The sequence below is a fragment of the Ixodes scapularis genome, unplaced genomic scaffold (assembly GCF_016920785.2).
Source record: "Ixodes scapularis isolate PalLabHiFi unplaced genomic scaffold, ASM1692078v2 PGA_scaffold9__187_contigs__length_104089568, whole genome shotgun sequence".
Classification (NCBI taxonomy): Eukaryota; Metazoa; Arthropoda; class Arachnida; order Ixodida; family Ixodidae; genus Ixodes; species Ixodes scapularis.
The window spans coordinates 31,173,261-31,194,647 of NW_024609884.1; the positions used below are offsets into that span (position 1 = coordinate 31,173,261).

Sequence of the window (21,387 nt, forward strand, 5' to 3'; positions counted from 1 at the left end):
TTCTCTTTTCTTGTTTTGTTTTTAGCGAAGAATGTGATACGTTTTACTGAAATAGGTCGAAAGGGGAAAGGGCTCTGGCGCTTTCCCCCTCGCTGGCTTGTTAGAGAGGGTGAAAGTCCCGGATGAGAAACTTCGTTGGTGTTGGGTGTCTGCAGTGCCCGAACTTCGTTTGCATTTCTCTGTTTTAAACTCGCAAACTTAATTAGAGCCGCAGGCTTCGATGACAACAGTCCCCCGGTCATCGGGAAACCAATGCTCCGTCATAGGGTGCGCGAATAACGACAGAAAGCGTTGAATACTGTCCGACGACCTATGCAGCTTGCAAGGAATCTGGCAAGGCCAGAGCGGCTCCAATGTCTTTAAAGGGGCTGTGCAACGACATTGGGGAGGAATATTTCTTACTTTACACCAGCTTCCTGGCACTAGTGGAATCCAAGAATACTCGAATGCAACGCCACTGACCACGAAGAGTCTTCATCGCGGCGGAACTCAAAGGATGAAAGCGGAGCTTTTCTTTCAGTCTCTCCTTCCAAAGCCGCCTTTTGCTCCTTCGCGAGATTTGATGACGGAGCTGTGGGGACAGTGGCAACAGCACGATCCCCGGGAATGCGTCATCGAGCTTTGCGGTGACGATATTCAAATGCTGCTCACAAAAAAAAAAAAAAAAAAAATAGGTCGTGTGTGTGTTTATACAGCCTAGAACTTGGTCTGCCTCACAGGGGCGACGAGTCTCCCAGCTGTAGATGAAAAATTTAGCCAGTGCGGTACAGCCGCTAGCCTGTGGACGCGAAGACTGCGTACGCATTCGATCTGGGCTCGTGACAATCGACGCCTCGACCTGCGTTCGGGTAGTGGCCTGTGTCCAATCGCTGAGCCAATGGCCGAGCCATAACGATGTCTGGAACTCAGCGCGTGTCCTGTGCTTTGCCAACCCCAGCGCGTGGCTATGATCAACATTGGCGGCATATACACCAACTCATGTTTACAAACAAACCGGAGCGCCCCTAGCGGACGCCACCGGCGCCGCGCATGCGCGGTGGATGGTGGGCAAGAAGCCCGCCGTCGCCCATAAACAAACCATTGAATTGCGTTGTTGTCGGCGTCGGTGGGAGTCCCCGTGCTCTTTTTCGCGTTGGAATTGTTGATTCTACGTCCTCCTAACAATGTCTGACTACTTGAGCGGCTTCAGCAAAACTATCGAGGCAAAACTTTGCGTGAATAATCTGACATGCGGCGATTCATTTCACGTGGACGCCGCAGAATGGGCGCTAAAGCCTGACTCCCACGATGAGATTCTGCTCGCTATTTACAGTCGCGACGTCGCTGGGACTGCAAAAGCGTGGTCCGTAGCTGAGATGGTGGACATCGATACTGAAAACCGCAAGTAGAATCGGGCATTACAAGTCGGTGATGGCCACTGGTAACAATGATCAACAACTTCTTGTATCTGTTTACACTTAGCCGACTTACCCCAACCAACCTTCAAAAGTGTTTTGAGGCCTGCACTTAGTTCTTATCGCAAGTACCGGGCCCACGTTTGGTTTACGGGCCGCTGTTGTTTGAACGAACTGACGACAAAAAGCAGCCAAGTTTGAAAGAGCAGACGACAGTTCGAACGCACGCGCAATGGAGTACGGGCAAGAAGCACCGCGTCCCGCGTCAACAGACCATTCGAATGTCACGTTGTCGGCGTCTGTGTGAGTCTGCATACTCTTTTTCGCGTTGGAGTTGTCGATTCTACGTCCTCATCGCAATGTCTTACCACTTCAATCGCCTGAGCGAAATTATCAAGGCTCGTTACGCCGCTAAACTTTCCGTAAATAATTTGACGTGCGGCGATTCATTCGCATGAACGCTGCAGGATGGACGCCAAAACCATGATGAGATTCTTGTAGCTATTTTCGGTCGCGACGTCGCTCGTGCCGCAAAAGTGTAAAAGGTAGCGGCGATGATCGACGTCGATACTGAAAATCGGAAGTGGGAACAGACCAAGCGTAACAAGTGGGTGATGGCCACCGGTACCAATAATTAACATCTTGTATCTACTGTTTACACCGAGCCTACTTAAGTATTTTGAGGCCTGCAATTACTTCTTATTGCAATCACCGGGTCAAAGTTTGGCCTACGGGCCGCTTTTGTTTGAACGAGCAGACGACAAAAAGCAGACAACTTTGAAAGAGCAGACGAAAGTTCGAACGATCAGGCGGCCGTGTGAATTTGAAGACGCACTGAATCCGTGGGTGGTCCGGACAACTTGGGGGTTTTCTCTCGTTCATGTTGGAACAAAGCAAACACATCTGGTGAGCACAAATTGTGGCCCGCACACGCAATCGTAGTTCGACAGCGTCTGGTTTGCCCTTTTCACGGCTACTATCCACGTTCTCGGACGAACGGAAAGGGCAAAAACACATGAAAACTGATCTTCAAACCTTTCCAGACTCTCTTGGTAAAGCCCCCATCGCAGCATTTTGACGAGAAGGCAGGTTTTTTGTCTCGTTTCTTCCCAGGGACCACAGGAATGCATGTCTGGCACGGCGACTTCTGCCCACCGCCCCAGACCGGAAGTGCGTCCGGCGCGCCACCACCGCGGCGTGACGTAGGAGTGTTGAGTTGGTGTATAATCGGCTCCAGATCACGTGGCCGCTTGTTCTGGCTGTGAGTTGAGGGGGTGAACGGTGCTCGTTTTAGAGCGCAGCTCTTAGGGGCCCGTTTCCGGCTTGAGCGGCGTCGCCGTCGCCGTCGGCGTAACCGCAAGGTCACGGGACCCCCCGAGGTCACGTAACCCCCCAAAGTAACGTGACCCCCAGGTCACGTGACCGCCCGAGGTCACGTGACCCCCGAGGTCACGTGACCCCCCAGGTTCACGCGACCCCTCACCCCAGGGTCACGTGACCCCCCCCCCCCCCCTCGGAGGATATTGAAGAATGAGGGAACGAGGAGAAGGAGAGGGAGGAGGAGCCTACCCTCTTCTCAGTACCCTTCCCTCCTCCTCCTCCTCAAGAGCTGCGCTCCAATTCGGCGTTACAGGGAGTTGTAAACGGCTTTCACTTTTTTGTTTAATTTTTTTCTGGAACTTCTAGTGCGTGGGGTGAAAAAAAAAAAACGCGTGTTTCATGGGTCTTAACGTCAGAGATCCGTTTTAAGCGGTATTTGCGCAAAGTACCGCTTAAAACCCCGGTCTCCGTGGCAGTGGGTTGCGCAAAGTACCGCTTAAAACCCCGGTCTCCGGTGGCAGTGGATTGCGTCCGTAAACTGAAAATACGTTTCCTCAACGCCATCCTCTCGACTGTGCTGGGAACATTTTGTGAATGGAGCACGCACCGAATGCTGTGCCGCCGATGAACATGGGGTACACTCGCAAGGTACGTGCGAGTTTTCTCGTGATAATTTCTGTTTCAGCTTGTAAAATTTTGTAACTGAATTTATCTTATTATTGATATTTTGCAGGGATGATATTGACTTGATTTTATCATCTACAACACATAGTTGAAGGCTCATTTCCGCCGCCGGGTGTGGCTGGAAATAGTTGAAAAGTTTGTTCTATCGGTTTTCCTGAATCGCGATCTCCTGCGCGATACCAGAGAGCCGGCAAAAGCGCTCCTTGGAGTGCCGCTGGTGGCTTGTTTCCGTTGATTGGGCGCTTTGAAGCGCTGGATATTCGCTACGGGGTGCGTCTCGTGTGTTGCGATCTGCGTTTTCGAGCTCAGTGTCCACGTTTCTTTGTTCGAGTCAACAGCGGCAGCGAACGCGCCAGCGATAGAAATTGGAGCTGAGTACTACAAATATTGCATCAAATAGTAAAATAATACGTGGCTGCTTTGAGGCTTTCTGCGGTTCGATATAAGTACATATAGAACGTCTTCGTCGTTCATCCACAAGGAAATATAAGAACATGGACATGCAAGATAAAAGCAGAGCAGCAAAACGATCGGTGGCAGCTCCGGGTGTTTACAAAAGTTAATTGAGGTTCCCGTGTCGTGTATCGCTTGTTGATTACTAAAAACGGCTACGTTGAAAGAGGTCCATTGCAAGCAAAAATTAGTAAATAGTTCATGAGTTCAAGACATGCGAAAGCGATGGAGCTTAAAAATATTGCAGCCTCACTCGCCTTGCCGGATTCCATGCAAGCTACATAGGTCCTCGGCAGTATTCGACGCTTTCTGTCGTCATTCGTGCACCCTATCACCGAGCAATGGTGTCCCGCTGACTGGGAGACTGTCGCGATCGAAGCCCGTGGCTCTAATTAAGTTTGTGAGTTTAAAACAGAGAAGAAAGCACGAACGAAGTTCGGGCACTGCATACACCCAACACTTACGAAGCCTCTCATTCGGGACTTTCACTCTTTCTAACGACCCAGCGAGGGTGAAAGCGCCGGTAGCCCTTTCTCCTTTTCTCTCTCGCTCTCAAAATGGCGCTATCACGTCAGCCCTCCCCGCCTACAACGTTGCGACCGTCCGGCTCGCGTGTTGGGCTCGCGGGCTCGCGTCCCTCCTCTGTAAAGCGCGAAACACATGTACGACGAAACTGTCCGATCCGACGTCCGACCGCGCAATACGACGGTCGGAGGCGAGGGTTTTCAACGCTCTCCGATGCTACGAAAAAACTCTCCCCCCAAGGTCATTGCGGCAGTCCGCACGTCGGATCGGACGGTTTCGTCGTACATGTGTTTCGCGCTTAAAGCGCGAAACACATGTACGACGAAACCGTCCGATCCGACGTCCGACCGCGCAATACGACGGTCGGAGGCGAGGGTTTTCAACGCTCTCCGATGCTACGAAAACCCTCTCCCCCCAAGGTCATTCCGGCAGTCCGCACGTCGTATCGGAAGGTTTTCGTCGTACATGTGTTTCGCGCTTAAGTTCCTTGGCGCATCGCCTTACTCTTCTCCGTGCCAAAGCAACAATAGACCGATCTCACCAAGCATTCGACGCATGCGCGAGGCAGCCATGACTTTAGTTCACAGCCGGCAATCGGCAGTGCACGAGACTGTTCGTGCCCTGCACGCGCAGAGCTCCAGCCAGGTCGTCGCACACGCAGAAAGACTTAAGTTTCCTCGATGCATTGCGGCAGCGGTGGCGTAGTCAAACTGGCTGGTGAGATCGGTCTATTAGAAATTACCATTAGAAATATATTCGCCTATCATCGATACGTTTATTATTTTCAACTTCTTTTAAATAATTAAATCTTAGATTCTCACTAGCGTCAATGATATTTTCGAATGAAGATTGCCGTAATATAGTTTCGCGTTCGCTAGAAAGAAAAGTATACGTGCAGATTTTATAGACTGGAAAGTCGGCACTGTTTTCGGTTGCACAAAAGTTGTGAAAAAATTTTATAGACCAAATAATCTCTGACGTCACGCCCCTGCGAGGGCGCAGCTGTCGGCACTGAGCAATGCGCAGACGCTTCCCCTCGCGCGATTCTGGTTTGCGCGCACGCGCCCTGCCAACACCTGGTGTGGGAAAACGTGCGCTTGTTTCTAAACTGTATGTTAGTATAGAGCCCGGAAACACTGATCCCTAAAGCCTGGGCCACACTGCTTTGCACAAAGGACAATCTGCATACACATTCGAACGCAAGTCACCGCGAGATCCGTGCTTCGAATGCCACATGGCAATGTGTTCAAGGAGAAACCTGGCACGCGCACATTCGAACCGTGGATATTGCGGTGACTCGCGTTGGCAGGCTGTCTTTTGTATGATGTATGAGCAGTGTGACCCCGGCTTAAAGGACTCTTTGCTCCACCTATCATTCGACTTAGGATTTTAATTTAATCGATACTCTGCAATGTCAGCATTCTGCACGCGTAACAGCGTCACAGTTGGGCATAATGGGAGCATGCACGCATACGAGCATATTTTAAAAGAAGCATAGCAATATGGCATTCCATGATTGGTTGAAATGACTCGCACTCTTTTCAACTTACTCATGTTGCAGCGGGAAAAAAAGTAACACTTACCGTCCCATCGAAAGCTGCTGCCCATTGACTGAAGGGGTAATCTTCACAATCGCATCTCCAGGGATTATCAGTCAGCTGAATACTAGACAGGTTGAAACTAGAAACAAGGTCCAATGGAAAACTGCTGAGCTTGTTTCCTTTTATATTGAGCACTTGAACATGGTTAGGTATCTCAGAAGGCTTGATGTTCGAAAATAGGTTTGTGTTAAGGTCCAGAAAACGAAGTTTGGGGGTCTTCTTCACGAGAGTATCGCTCAAGTATTCAAGTTGATTCCCTCCAAGATATATCTTCGTGGTGTCTGCGGGGAACGACTGCGGTATATCGTGTAATCTTCTATTGGAACAGTTCACGTGAATTTCTCTGCCGTAGTCATCTGAGTGGCACTCACAGGTGCACCGTTCGTCGCAGTCTGCATACCACGTGGTAACTTCATCCGTAGTCAAGTTGTACAGAGAGCGTCCTTGTAACCACGCAGGACCGTTGCAGACTGATTCATTGCTTTTTGTCGTGTGAACCGTACTCACCAGAAGCCATAATATCTGGCAGTCGCAGAAGATCGGGTTGCCTGCGTGAACATGAAAAAAAAGAGCAATATTCACTACACCGAACGCTGGTTGATCTCCCTCTTACCCCGTAAAAGGTGCCTACCTTCTAGAGATATTTTCATCTCTTTGCTCACTGAGTCTGGAAAGCTCTTTCTGTGCACTGCAGTTAGTCGGTTGCTCAGGAGGCTGACTGTTCGCACCGTATCCAAGGTTCTGAAGGCTCCCTCGACGCTCGTGATGTTGTTCCGGGAAGCGTTAACAAAGCGTAGTCGCAGGTCGTTAAAAAAGTCTTTCTCTTCCAGTACATGCAAGGTGTTGTCATCCAAAACTAAATAGGTTAGTCTTGGCAAATTGCTTGTAGACCCATTCATTACCAGGAGTTTGTTTTTGCCGAGGTCCAAATGATCTAGCCTGACCAGACCCTTGAAGCAGTTTGTCCCCAGCCATTCAATTTCGTTCTGACTTAGGTCTAAGTACTTAAGATCCTTATTGGAATTGAACGTTTTATCGCGAATAAAACTGATCTCATTTTGTTTCAGCCTCAATCTGTTCAGCAAAAATAACCCTGTGAATGCATTTGTTATATCTTCAATGAAATTGCTATCCAAATTTATGACCTGCAGCCAGCGCGTTTTGTTGAATATGTTATCGACGTTTTTGATTAAATTAGAGGCGGCACTGAATGTAGCGAGCTTAGAACTTTGCGAAAAGACGGTGTTGTTCAGATCAGATATTTGATTTTCTGACAAATCGAGGAGTCTTAATTGACTGAGCATTTGGAATGCTCCAGGGTTTACTATAGATATGTGACATTGTTGTGCATGGAACTCCTTCATGTTTGACCATACTAGACGTTTTGGCAACTCGGTTATCGGGTTTCTTTCAATTCGAACAATTTCAGGGTTGATACCACGAGTAAATATCGTGGTTACGTCCGATATGTTATTGCCGTAGACGTGCAGGTCCTGCGAAGGAAACAAAACGAATACACGGTGTAATTTAAAACGGTAATATAATAAATACTAATACAAGCAACCCAGAGGCATCAACATTCCGAATATCAGATATTGTCTCAAAACATACAAGGGCAAAACATTCGTCGTTCTCAGGTTTTCGCGACGTTAAAGTGGTAGTAGCTCGATTCTGTCTTTTGTATGAATGGCTTCACCAAACCTTCAAGAACCCTGCATGGGGCCCTATCTACTAGGCGAGATTAAGCGGGATCAAGGGACCGGGACAGCGCTGTCTGCTGCGATTGGTCAGTGGCACAGCATTGAGCAATCGCAGCACACGACGTTTTCTCGGTCCCTTGGTTTCACTTGGTCCAGCCGTGTAGCATAGGACCCCTGTGGTGCTTGAAAAGTGTAGAGTGGACTTTTCGGAAGTCGAACGGTGTGTCTCTCAACGCAGGCTAAACCGTTCCTGCGAAAAGTACGCATCGCACAGAAAAAAAGCTAAAGTTGGTTGTGCTCCATATATATATATATATATATATATATATATATATATATATATATATATATATATATATATATATATATATATATATATATATATATATATATATATCTTGTGACAGTAGGACTTTGAGGTGCAACGAGCGGGACGAGAATGAAGAAAAAGAGGGTGGGTAGACGGGAGAAGGCCGAAGTGGCAGCAACAAAAAATGTAATCTGTAACATTTTGGTGTCAGAAGTGGGATTTGCGTAAAAAAAATGCCCTTCACACGACAACAAATCCGGTCTGGCGAACCTTCCCCTTCTCCCGAGGACGCCAGCAACGCTGAAGGTCCAGTTACCTACGTCAAACTGAGGGGTCTGTTCGCGGAGCAGAGTCACAGCTTCGAATCAACGGTGGCGGCTGTGGTCCAGGCGCAGCTGAAACGTGTTACGTCTGCGCAAGAAGACCTTCGACAAAGAATCATAGCGCTAGAGGAAAGGAGAGACTCGGAGAATCGGACCGACTCAGCAACGGTACGCACATCTTCGGCCACCTTGAATCCCATTCGTTTGAAACTGAAGCCTTTCGATGGTAGCGTGCCACTTGACCTTTACCTCGAGCAAGCTAACATTGTTGCTCAAGCAAACCAATGGTCCGAAGATGAAACAACTCACGCTCTTGCGGCACAACTACTGGGACCAGCCATCGCGATATTGGCCCAACTTCAAGGAAGAGCTCACCTACCAAACGTTGGTAGCGGCACTTGAAGACCGCTTTGGGGACAAACATCTACAACACATCCGCTATGGCGAGTTACGTTGCCGTCGACAACAGCCGGGGGAAAGTCCTGGCAACGGAAATTGAGTGTCTAGCGCGAAAATCCTTTGTGGGAGTTTCCGCCGACATTTTTCACCTTCTAAGCACGACTGACTTTGTCGACGTCATTACGGACACTGAAGTTCAAAAATTTGTTCGACTTGCAGGGCCAAAGACTGTTCGAGAGGCTTTGGCTAAGACGTACGAGACCTCAGCCATCCAAAAGGCAATAGCAAACACCCAGGCTTCTTGCCCGGCATAGCTACAGCCAACTACTCATCTGGAGACGCCTGGAGCACGTTAGCAACCTGAAGGTCACCAACGAGTTAACACCAAGAGGCGCTGCTTTCAAAACGGACGACAAGGACACATGGCTGCAGAGTGTTACGGCGCGTCGGGAAACGGCTATTCCGGTTCACAGGGGCGGGATCGGGTATAGAAGACCAAGTCCACCTCGTCTCTCTTCCAAGGAGTTTTACTGGTCTTCCAACTACCCAAGTGGAGATTCAAGGAGTTCGGATCCAAGAAAGCCTCCTCGATACTGGCGCAGTAGTTAACATAATCGATGCGACGCTTGTACCAGCTGATTGCAATGTTTCCCGGATTGCTCCACAACTTTTCACAGCAAACGGCGGCAAAGCTTACACCGGTGGACAAGTGAAGTTACTGGTCACTGCGCTCGATGAGACGGCGTTAGTGGACTTCGTAATTCTGTCGAATTCCGTCTCTCCAATCATTCTGGGTTATGAGTGGTGCCAGAAAAACGGATTTTTTATGTTGAACCCCGAACAGAACAATGCCACCAAAACTCCGCATTCACCCGTGGAAACATTAGACGCCAGCATTTCACAATGCGAAAGTATTTTTGTATGGCTTGTGTACCTCGCTTGCACATTTTCTCTCGTCGCCGTGGAAAAGTGGCACATATTTCTAAAGTTTTTCTCCCAATATACCAACATCATATGTGCTCAAGTACAGCTATCAGATGACTTAAACGTATGCGTTAACGACTCCGCTACAATACCTGTTGAGACTGCTTCAGTGATACGCCTGACTGTAAACATCAAAAAGGTTTACGGTGAAGCTGTTTTCGACTTGTGGCTCTGTGCTAAACCAGGTAAGGAACTAGCTGCGCCTCGGACACTCGTGGCTTGTACCAACGGAGAATTCGTCGCTCTTGTCGTTAATCTAGGTACCAATGACATCACTCTCAATCTAGGGAAACAGGTTGGTGTACTCCAACCGTTGGCGAAGGACAAGATCTCAATACTTGCGAGTATTTCTCTAGGGTCAGATAACAAAGGCCATTTTTACAGTCAAGATAATTCTTTACCGTAAGAACAATTTAAGTTTGGACCAGAATTGAGTTGCGAGCAGGAAACGAAAATCAAGAGGGTATTGTTGTCACATCGACACTGCATCGCCCCGAGTCCGGTTGATCTTTGATGAACACCGAATGCAAGACATACCATTAGAGAGTTTTAGTATACCGTTTTCATTTTCCGCTCCGCTCTGGGGGTGCCAAACTGCGCATGCGCGGCCTGCTTCGCCGGAATGGAAAGCGGAGGTCCAAAAACGCGTTTTAGTAGAGCGTTTTTCTTCAGCGTAAAAGCGTTTTGAGCGGGTTCGAAAAATTTGCTTGCGTAGCCCCACAAGTGGACGTTTATAGTACTAGTAAGACAAAAAAACCTAAACGTTAACACCAAGACAGTGAAAGGGAGCTTGTTTGTAGAGGTAGTAAAAACGAAGGCGACAATAATGAACACAAAAGAGTAGGCACAAACCTGAAGAAATATTATGCCATAAAATATAAATATAATCGTTCCACCTTGTGTGCGAGTGAAGCCGAAGGTACAAGCATGAGCATGTTGCTCTAAACGGTACTTGGACTGCACGAGCGCGCGTGCTTATCAAGGACGCTGAAAGGCCAGCATTCGCTCTTGTAGCTTCTGCTTGACTCGAATTAAAAGTGAAACAGATTTACTTATTCGAAGTAGAAAAATAAAAGAAAAGGACGAAGTTTGCGCATTGCGAGCACATCCTTTTGCGTAGTACGAGCACATTGTTGCTCAAGGCTAGCAAGACATCTGCACGATAAATCCCCGCTGTTCTCAAGGAAGGAGACTTCTACTAACGAGATTAAGCTGGCGAGACATCGAATCTATGATTCGTATCTCTCGTGCCCTCAAGCGCCGAAGCTTCCTTTCGGAACGCGGTTTGCTGGATATTTCCAACGTAGAAAAGAAACCCTTTAGGAAGCTATCCTGCTTAAAGAAGGACCAGGCTGCTCTGCATGCGGGCCTCCAAATACCAGCACCCGACAGATCGGCGCAGGGTGTTGCCAATCTGGCGAGACGCTTTGCATGGTTCTTCCTCGACTGGCCTATCCCAACCGTCTGTTCGTACTTGGATGAGCGTTTGGACGGAACTTGTCGGTGTTCTTCAGTTTGTGAACCTCATCATGGGTCACATCAACGAGAGGTTCGGCCACCTGCTCGCTGACATGAACAAACATAGGTGGTTGACCCTGGCGAAACTGGAGCTGTGCTCACAGGTGAGACCCTGCATGGTTTGTGTAAATTTCGCATTTTCATTGTTTCCAGTACAGCTGCTCTGTCTGGTGAAAAGGTGTACATGGGCAGTGTCAGGACAAGTCACGACGAGCGCGTTCGTAATCTGTGAGTATTAGTAGGCCACTTTTATTAACCCTCTTTGCTCTACTTTACGCTCTGCGAGAAGCATCGTCCCCACCGCGCATGCGTGGCCCGCTCTGAGTTGGAGCGTATAGTTAGCGGAGTGAGCGTGCGCTCCGCTTCACAAGTTGTAGAGCGGACTGCCCTCAGCGTCCCTAGCGTGATCGCTTAGATCTCAAGATGGCTGCACTTACTCAATACGCGTCGATGTTTTTGACCGTGACCTCAGCTTGAAAGAGGTCGAATCAAAAAGTAAAGCGTACGCCCCGCGCGTAAAAAGTAAACCATCCGATTTGAGTTCTATGTAACACAAAACAGCATAATCAAACGAAGTGAACGAGTATCACATTGCAACCAGCACGGCGTCGGTAAAGTCGTCGCGTTTTTGTGGACGTCCTATGGCTATGCTGTCAGATGTACGGGTGCGCGTGCTTGAACGCCGATTATATCTGTGCATGCGCCCTCCTGTCGAAAATGCCACTGAAAGCTGACCACGAACATAGCGCTCGCAAGCTGCACCAAAGAAACCATTAATCTCAGCTTTATTTATTCACACTCGCTCGCAACTTTTGAATTGTTTAAATTTCCTCAGGAAACGTTCGCAATGGATTTCCTTGGTAGATTTAGAAAATAATAGAAACTTGAATGCAGCCTTTTTAAAAGTGCAACCCATAGTGCCGCTAGTCTTCGAGGCTGCCTTATTTTGGCCAAGTGTCTAGGGAGCAAGAGAGCTACGTCATTGTTTGTCGCGGATGCGAGTCTAAATGTATTAGACACGAATGCTACGTCAATACTGAATATGAAATTGATTCTAGTCACAACTCTCGCACTAAAAACGATGCCCAAAATATGGCGGCCGAATATGTTACCCGGTGGTGTTTTGAAAAGAGTTACCAATAACGGTCGAAAGAATATTCCACGTCAATATTTTGTCTGGTGAAAACCAGACAGGCATAAACAATGCAAAATTTAACAAACACAACCCTGGACTTCTAAGCAATAGTGGTAGATTAGAACAGTTTTCAGAAGTTTCTTTTTGAATTCCGGCGTAGCGGGCCTCGCATGCACAGTTTGACGGCCTCAAAGCTTAGCAGAATTAAGGAACAACTATATATATATTAATTTACGATACCCAGTTTTTTACAACCCTACAATGGAAATACGCTTTATCTTAGAGGAGTAACAAGTCCCATATCACATGTTTTGGTAGTGTTTAAATACTGCCGTGTTGTAAGAGTGTTTTTCTTCGTCTTTTTTATTAGGCCGTCAAGGACAAAGGAACACCCCTGAACAACTGTTGGGGTTTTGTTGAACGCACAGCATGCCCATATGCCGTCCATCAAAAAATCAGAAGAGGACCACAAGAGGGTGCTCGTCGTGAAGCACCAGGCAGTGATGTGCGCAGACGGCTGGACGAAACCTACAAAGACCGTGGGCATTTTTTTGTTTGTTTAATATTAGAATGCATAAAATTATCACAGTAAATCATATTCAAGCTTTTGTACTGAGCGAATACCTCTCCAACTGGGCTGAAAAGCATTTAGAAATATTTTAATAAAAAATGCTTACTAACGACTCCCATTTTACTTCTCAGATGTGCGTGTGAATATTGCATCTAACCAAATTATAGTGTTACTGTTGAATTTAGCATTGTAAGAGTAGCCTATGTTGCGTGGCCTTCTATTGCAAGAAAAGATCGTAGCACAAGTGAGGCAGAAACTAGGAAAATGCACTTTCATAAACACACAAAAGAAATAAAAAGAAGTGCATAGTCAAGCAAAATGGTTTCATGTCACCCCCCAAGGCAGATACATACACTGCGCTCCACTGTTTATACGAACACGGAAAAATCGCTTTTATTTGCAGTTTATTTCTTTGACAGCTATTGAAAAAGCTGAAAATTTGTCGCTCAGATTAGTGCCCCAAACGAGCACTTTATTCCACACCAATAGGCAAATGTCAGCCCCTCGAATTTAAGGTGAAAAATGAAAACAGGATATTGAATGCTCCCGCTAACAATGTCGCGCAGTGTACATAAACACCAAGGCACCCTATCACAAACCGAAGCATACGAAGAAGAAAAGACTCATTTCATTGGGAAAAAAAAAAGTAGAGAAATAAATGGAGCACTCGCTTTCGCTAATTTTCACTGTCTTGCTGCCTGAAGTAACTAAACAAAATATCTGTCCGTTTGCCGACTGCTTTAGTCTTTGGTCTTTAACCTTTAATTTTTGGCTCTGGAGAGGCGCGGCACCGCAAAAAGTAGCAGCCCGTACCACCGATGCCCGCGGTTCCGCGTCTAGGGAACATGGTAATGTGATGAGTATATACGTGCGAGGTGACGACGACATGGGTTGTTGGTATTGGGGAGGGTGGCAGTCTGATTCGCAGAAGTCCATACTTCGTGGAGGCGGGTTGGGCTGGTGAGCAGCGAGCTATGAGGATCTTGCACGCCGTTCGATCAGTGCATGAAGGAGCACCAGGGGTGCTATGTTGCGCTTTTTGGACTCCCAGGAGACTAGGGAGAGGGAAGTGACGTCAACGACACAGCAAACACAGATTGGGTGTTGATTTCGTTTTCTTCTGTCAACATACAATCTGCATTTGCTGTGTCATTGACGTCACTTCCCTCTCCTTAGTCTCCTGGGAGTGCAAAAAGCGCAACATAGCCCCCCAGGAACATAATGGCGCTATTGCTCACTGGGGTCCACTGGGGTCAAAGAATCATGCTCCAAGGAGGTAGTCCAGCCGAAGTAGAAGGTGCCGCCTCCGAGGAACCGAGGCCTAGGGCTCAGATTGAGGCACCGCCGTCGCCCGGTGTGTCATCCTCTCAACGTCGTCGTCGTCGTCATCTCGCATAGAAAAATCGAGCCCGCTGGCTTAGACAAGGAAGGCGGCACCTGTTCCCACCGTTCAGGGGCCGTGAAAGGATTGCGGCCAGCGATTTCCCGAAGCAGACAGAGGTTCTTAACCACTGTGAAACATTTTCTGGGGGACGCCTTTTCAAACAAAGTCTGCGCAGCCAACTTTGTGCAGCGAGGTTCATAACGGTCAAGCGCGCTCCTAAGCATGATTTCAAATAGCGAGCACCCACCTTTCCAGGAAAACACCATCTAGTGAACCTTTACTGAGAGTGGAACGTACGTCTTAAAATGGCGACGATAGCGGAGCTGACGCTACACGCTCAAATCCCAGAGCGGGTCGCGCATGCGCGATGGCGACTCCGCTTTCCATAGAGCGGAGCGGGAAAGCGAAAACGGTCTACTAAAACTCTCTATTGACTCCGGTGACAGCCGACCAATACATCAGCCGCTACGCCGCTCAGCCCCAACAGAGCGTGAAACCGTCAAACAGCAAGTGACTGAGATGCTCGACCACGGTGTGGTGAGTCCATCAACGAGCCCCTGGTCATCACCAGTGGTGTTAGTGAGAAAGAAAGATGGCACTGTGTGGTTTTGTGTAGATTGCAGGAAGCTTAATAGTACAACCAAGCTCAATGTGTACCCTTTTCAACGTCTTGATGACACCCTTGACCGACTGCAAGGAGCGGAATACTTCACAACATTGAATTTGATGTCGGAATACTGGCAAGTGACACTCGATAAAAGAGACTCTGAAAATCAGCTTTGATCACACCAGATGGTCTCTACCAATTCAGCCGTCTTCCCTTTGGCCTTTGCAGTGCCCCAGCGACATTTCAAAGACTCATGGACCGAGTTTTGGGCAATCTGAAGTGGACAATGGCGCAGGTGTATTTGGACGACGTTGTTATCTACACAAACACTTTTGAAGAACATCTTCGAAGGCTCTCACTCGTACTTGACGCCATAAGTGATGCCGAGTGACCTTCGTCTGAAGCTCCAAAAGTGTTTTTTCGGCTTAAAAGAGATCGCATACTTGGAACATGTGGTAAACAAAAACGGCGTGAAACCTGATCCCTCGAAGCTTGAGGCTTTGTTTGAATATCCGACGCCAACAACTATCAAAGACGTCAGAAGTTTTTTTGGGATTTGTGTCATATTTCCGCCGTTTTATTGTGAACTTTTCTACCCGCGCTGCTGTCTTGAATAACTTACTCCGGAAGAACGTACCATGGCGATGGGGCAACGAAGAGCAGTCCTCGTTTCAAGACTTAAAAATGGCCCTTCTAAACGCCCCAGTGCTTGCTCATTTCGATCCGTCCTTGTTAAAGACCATTCTCCACACGAATGCTAGTGGGCAAGGACTTGGAGCTGTACTGCAAGAATTTCCACACGGTACTCAAAGAGTAATTTCGTACGAAAGTCTCCGGCTTACACAACAAGAAGAGAGGAATCATTCATCTGAATTAGAATGTGTGGCCCTTGTCTGATTGGTGCAGAAATTTCGCCCTTACCTTTATGGTCGCCATTTTACTGTTGTGACAGATAATTCAGCATTGACCTGGCTTCAGAGCGAACGAGACTCGACGGCAAAACTGGCACGCTGGGCGATTCTACTGCAAGAGTATGATTTTGAAGTCATACATCGTAACGGACGTAGTCATCGGGACGCTGACTTTCTATCCCGCTACCCACTAGACAAGATCCCTGAGGCTCCGGAGTGTGGCACTTGTTTTTGTGGCGCGACTTTCGACCTACATCACACTCAATGTCAAGATAACGTAGTACAAGATATCGTACAACGCCTCGCATTACCCGGTTCGACAGACGTTTCACGGCGACGGCGTCGAGCATACCGAGTGGAAAATGGCCTACTCTGTCTCAGCAATTCCGGTCAACAAGAATGGCTACCGGTGGTTCCAGCTTGTCTGAGGGCTACCGTGTTGAATCTCTGCCATGATGACCTCACAGCAGGTCACTCAGGTCGAGATAAGACTCTGGTTAAACTTTCCAAACGCTATTGGTGGCACGGATTCCGGAAATATGTTTCCAGGTATGTCGCTTCTTGTGAATCATGTCAAAGGATGAAATTGCCCAGTATTTCACATTTCACCGAGATTCATCTGACTCAACCACCACAAGCTGGACTTGATCATTTAGGTCCATTTCCGAAATCACAAAAGGGCAACCGTTTCATTATTGTCGCAGTTGACCACCTTACAAAGTGGATTGAGCTACGTGCCGTGCCTACAACGTCAGCGAATCACATTGTGGAGTTTCTACATGAGCAAATAGTACTTCGCCACGGCGTACCCCGCACCGTACTCACTGATCGAGGAACTCCATTCAGCTCTCGTATTTTCAAACACGAGATGGTAACTCATGGAATACACCACGCCCAGTCAGCACCCTACCATCCCCACACCAACGGACTCGTCGAGCGTGCTAATCGAACTATCGCCGATATATTGTACACTTATGTTAATGCTTCACATGACAATTGGGATGTGTACGTACCATACGCATCATTTGCTTTAAACACGTTGCAACAATCAAGTACCATGACGACCCCGTTTAAACTGGTGTGCGGTAGAACTCCGGTTCTGCCACAGAAATCAACGTTATCCACCCCGTGGAACCATAGCAAACAAGAAATGAGCGATCATTTTGAGGACAGACTCAACGAGGCTCGCCGCCGGACTCGCGTCGCAATTACCAGAGCCCAGCAGCGGATGCTAACCAATCACCGACGGGACGACAGAATGTCCCCCGTCGTGCCAGGGGACCTTGTTCTTGTACGCCGTCTTGTTAGAAGGAAAGGAAAAGCCAACCAAGCTACTTACAAAATACAAAGGACCCTGTGAAATGCTTCGACAAATAGGACCCGTGAGCTACCGGCTACGAGACCTCAATGCACCTCTAGAAGCATCCCGGACTTTCCCGGCTCACCGCAGTCAACTGAAGCTTTACGTGTCAAGACAGACATTCATCCAAGACCAGCGTGGGACACAGACTGCCGAAGACGGACAGTCAACAAGGAGAGAGGAAAGTGTGACAGTAAGACATTGAGGCGCAACGAGCGGGACCAAAAGGAAGAAAAAGAGGGTGGTAGACGGGAGATGGACGAAGTGGCAGCAACAAAAAGAGCGATCTGTAACAATATCTATCTATCTATCTATCTATCTATCTATCTATATATATATATGTATATATATATATATATATATATATATATATATATATATATATATATATATATATATATATATATATATATATATAGGGTGTTTTTTTATTCTTACACATTTGTATAAAAAAACCGTGAAAGCTATACAAATGCGGTTTGTGCAGGTGGGTTATAAGACCAGGCGGAGATTATGTGGAGGGCTAATCTTTGCGATAAGTTGGCTAATTAATTAAAAATTGTTAATTAACTTTTTAATTAGTGAAAATAGACATATAGTTCTAATTAGAAACTTGCTGAGCATCATCGAAAACCCCTAAATCAACTATTTTTAGCATGATATCACGCCGGGGCAGCATTTTACGGCGTTCTGTAGAAACGCTTCATTTGGACGCGTTTCAAGATTTCGGTTTCTTATCGGAGCGCCCGCGGTCCTGCTCCCCGGTGGTCGAGGCGCGAAGCTACCTCCTCGCTCCCTTGTGGAATGGAGGAAAGTAGGGCGCACGTGTGTTGCGCGTCTCAGCCACTGGGGAGCAGGACCGTGGGCGCGGTGATGCGCTCCGATAAGAAACCGAAATCTAGAAATGCGTCCAAATGGAACGCTTTCTATATATATATTATATATACATGAGAGGGGAGAGAGTGATTATTAAATATATTATATCAAATTTAGGGGAAGGGAAAGGAAAGGAGAGCTGGTGAAAGTCGGGCCAGGAACGGGGATCGAACCCCCAACCTTCGCCCATCTGGAGCGACGCCTTAACCGATTAGATTAGACCATACCAGCCTGATGGTGGAGCAGGCACGGATGCTATGCCCCCCCCCCTTCCCCCCCTCGCCCCCTTTCCGATGACTCCGGGGGGGGGGGGGGGGGGGCGCAAATTAAGTAAGATTCTACTTTTGTTGTGTTGCACTAAAAAAAAAACCCAAAACAATAGAACACTACTGAACATGCGCCCTTCCAGAGTCATTGGGGGGGGGGGGGGTATAGTTTATGAACGTGCCTTATATGATATATTTTTCTAAAATGAGTTTTATACTGGTTTTCGATGATATCCAGAAGTTCTAATTAAAATCATGTCTCAGTTTACTAATTAAAAAGTGAAGGAGGTTTACGATTCCCTGTAATGCCGAATTAGAGCGCAGCTCTTGAGGAGGAAAAGGGGAGGGTACGGAGAGGAGGGTATGCCTCTCCATAGCCTCTCCTTCTTCCCTCCTCCTCCTCCCCTTCCCTCCTCCTTCTTCTCCCTCCTCCTCTCAATCTCCTCCTTCCCCCTCCTCCTCCCTCTCCAAGAGCACCATCCTCTCCCTCCTCCTCCTCTCATTCTCCTCTCCTCTTCATCCCTTCCTCCTCCCATTCCTCCCCCTCTCTTCCTCCCCCGGCCTCCCTCCTCCCTCGCGACGTCACTTGTGACTCTCGTGAAGGCCGTGACCTTACTGTGAAGGTCGTGACCTTCTCGAGTTACCTCCGTGACGTCACACGTGACGTCACGTGTGACGTCATTGTGGGAAGCTTCCCATAATGCAACGCGCGGTTACGCCGACGGCGATGGCGACGCCGCTTAAGCCGGAAACGGGCGCCTAAGGGCTGCGCTCTAAAAGTTAATTACTCGAAAGCAATAGACCCTTTCCGGAATTCAGTGCCATCTGGTGACTCAAATGGCAGTTTAACTTTAACCGTACTAATGGCGGCAATGAACCTGTGGTCTGCAGTATCTTCTGGGGCACCGTCACTTTCGCAAGTCAACGGTAAACGAGAACGCGCGCTTCACTGCACAGTTCTTTTTGAATCTCTTTCAGTGTCGATGGCGAAAAAGATGCAACCAGTCAAAACGAAACGCCAGCCCACATAGACGCCTCGATAAAATTCTATACATCAAGGGGGTTTGAAGCCGAGTGTGTGCTACTAACAGATGGACTGGGCCCGAGTTAGAAATAAGCGCTTACGCAGCTCTTGCAGCCAATTCCTGCTTCGCGCCGCGCTGACGTCTAAAATGTATAGGCATCGAATCATCTGCTTAGGAGTATCTTCAACTTCTTCCTTCATCACTAAACAAAAGGCCGCCATTAGTATAGCACATTTGTCATTTTTCAGATGATGATAGTGATCAAAGTTGCCAGACTGAATTCTGGAAAGGGTCTATTATTACTGAATGTTACTACTTTTTTTTTTTTTTTGCAAATGGGCTTTTCGGTAGATATGGGTACGACATTAACTTTTTTTACAGCGGAGCTGTTAAGGGCTAGTTTCACCAGGATCATGTCCCCCGCAGAGAAAGGAAGACACCGAACTCTGGACACCTACCGCCATCTATGAGCGACGACCGCAAGCCACGTATCTGGTTGCCGCCGTCGCTCATAGATGGCGGCATCCTTTCTACTCTCGCTTGCCGACTTGCGGGTGGCCTTTACTTTCCATTGTACAGCTCCACTGCTCTCCCTTTTTCACCAAAGTGGAAAGGCTGAAAGTTTTTTCTTTTTTTTTTGTGCGATGCGTACTTCTCGCAGGAACGATTTGGCCCGAATTTCGGGAAACATTCTGACAACGTGAATATATTCATGAGGAAGGATACATACCCTTAATTGCCGAAGACCTCGAAGAACACTTCCAAGTACCTTGATGTTGTTATTGTGCAGGTCCATGAATACTAAGTGCTTCGCTCGACTCAGTGATGTGGGAAGATGTTCGATCATGTTATTTCCCAGTCGAAGCTCTCTCAGCTGAATAAGATTAGCGAACAAGTTGTCATCCAGACTCACAATGCGATTGTTTTCCAAGTTTAGGATTTCCAAGTTAATTAATTTATTTAGGACGTCGTCGACTTTTTCGATGCGGTTATTGGTCATCTCCAGATTTATAAGCTTGGGTCCAAGAAATGAGACAGCGTGCGGGACACTCTTGAGCTGAGTGGTGAGCACGATCAGGTTGGTCAGTTTGAGTACGCCCACAAATGCTTCGTCGGCGATGAATTCTAACCTGTCGTCGTTTATCACGAGATTTGTTATTGTAAGATTGGCTAGAAAGTTTGATGGTAAGACAGTTTCGTTTACTCTGTTGATAATGAGCTTTTTAATCTTCAACCCTGGTAGCTTGACGAGGTCGCTGGAGATGTCTCCAAAATTGAGACTGAAGTTGACGTGCGTTGAGCAGTAAATACGGATGTACCTTGCGTACTGACCACAGACGCAATGACTGAGTTGCGGACAGTCGGCTGCGAGAAGTTTCGAGGAGTTAAGACCAGTTACTTGTGCAGCCATGATTGCTGCAGCGATCCAAAAAGAAACACTTGGGAAAATCGCCATGCTTGACAGGGAGCACGCTTTTGCTATTGAACACCTTTCAGCGAAGAAGTTTGAAATAAAACTGAAGATATCTTACGGACGCGCGAATGAACAATTCCTCAACCCGTGACGCTGCGGATGTACACGGCCGGCGTGCGGGTGTCAGATATCGGGGACAGGATATAACATAAGCAAGCTCTATATCCTGTGTTTATACCATTCCAACCGAAATCAAGTCACGTGAGCGTCTGCGAAGAATATAAACAATCAAAACGGTTCCCGCAGAATTTCTTAAGTTTTGTGATAAATTGTGTCAGTGGCTTGCATTAAAATTTTAGGGTCTAAAAGCTCGTCACAAGCTCAGTCGTCACTAGCCAACTGGTCATAGGTGAACTCGTCCGGTAGGCCAAATTTTCACAGGGCATCTCGTACGAGGAATTCCCATCATGCCTGAGTACTCGTCACACAAAAACTCGTAAAAAAAAACATTTTTTCTCATTTTTTTACGTTACCTTTTTTTTTTGCAAAAAAACAACAACAACAACAACAAAAAAAAAAAACGAAAACAAAAAAAAAACTTTATTTTGGTTACGTAATATGATTGGC

General features: G+C 47.4%; 2 protein-coding genes across 2 annotated transcripts in view; both read right to left on the reverse strand.

The window, feature by feature from the left end:
* LOC8036039 (protein toll) overlaps nt 1-6,673 on the reverse strand; it is a 22,324-nt gene extending 15,651 nt beyond the window's left edge. Inside the window, exons 1-2 of the mRNA XM_029968472.4 lie at nt 6,609-6,673; nt 5,960-6,525 (exon numbers count right to left, since the gene is read on the reverse strand). Of these exons, the coding sequence (XP_029824332.4) occupies nt 5,960-6,525; nt 6,609-6,627 (585 nt within the window). The 5' untranslated portion in view covers nt 6,628-6,673. The remainder of the gene's footprint in view (nt 1-5,959; nt 6,526-6,608) is intronic.
* On the reverse strand, nt 6,636-20,775 carry LOC120850312 (leucine-rich repeat-containing protein let-4). The gene is made up of 3 exons (XM_042287394.1): nt 20,116-20,775; nt 6,880-7,470; nt 6,636-6,665 (listed from the first exon to the last, which is right to left on the reverse strand). Exons 1-3 carry the CDS (start codon nt 20,755-20,757, stop codon nt 6,636-6,638), a joined length of 1,263 nt encoding a protein of 420 aa, XP_042143328.1. The 5' UTR covers nt 20,758-20,775.
* Nucleotides 20,776-21,387: the final 612 nt, after the last annotated feature.

Excerpts from the sequence above, each read along its gene's own strand:
- LOC120850312 (XM_042287394.1), bottom strand. The coding sequence starts at position 20,757 with ATGGCTGCACAAGTAACTGGTCTTAACTCCTCGAAACTTCTCGCAGCC. Across the intron at positions 7,471-20,115 it reads TGCACAATAACAACATCAAG|GACCTGCACGTCTACGGCAA; the intron begins GTACTTGGAAGT and ends TTTCCTTCGCAG. Across the intron at positions 6,666-6,879 it reads TCGGCAAAAACAAACTCCTG|TGCACAGAAAGAGCTTTCCA; the intron begins GTAATGAATGGG and ends GACTAACTGCAG.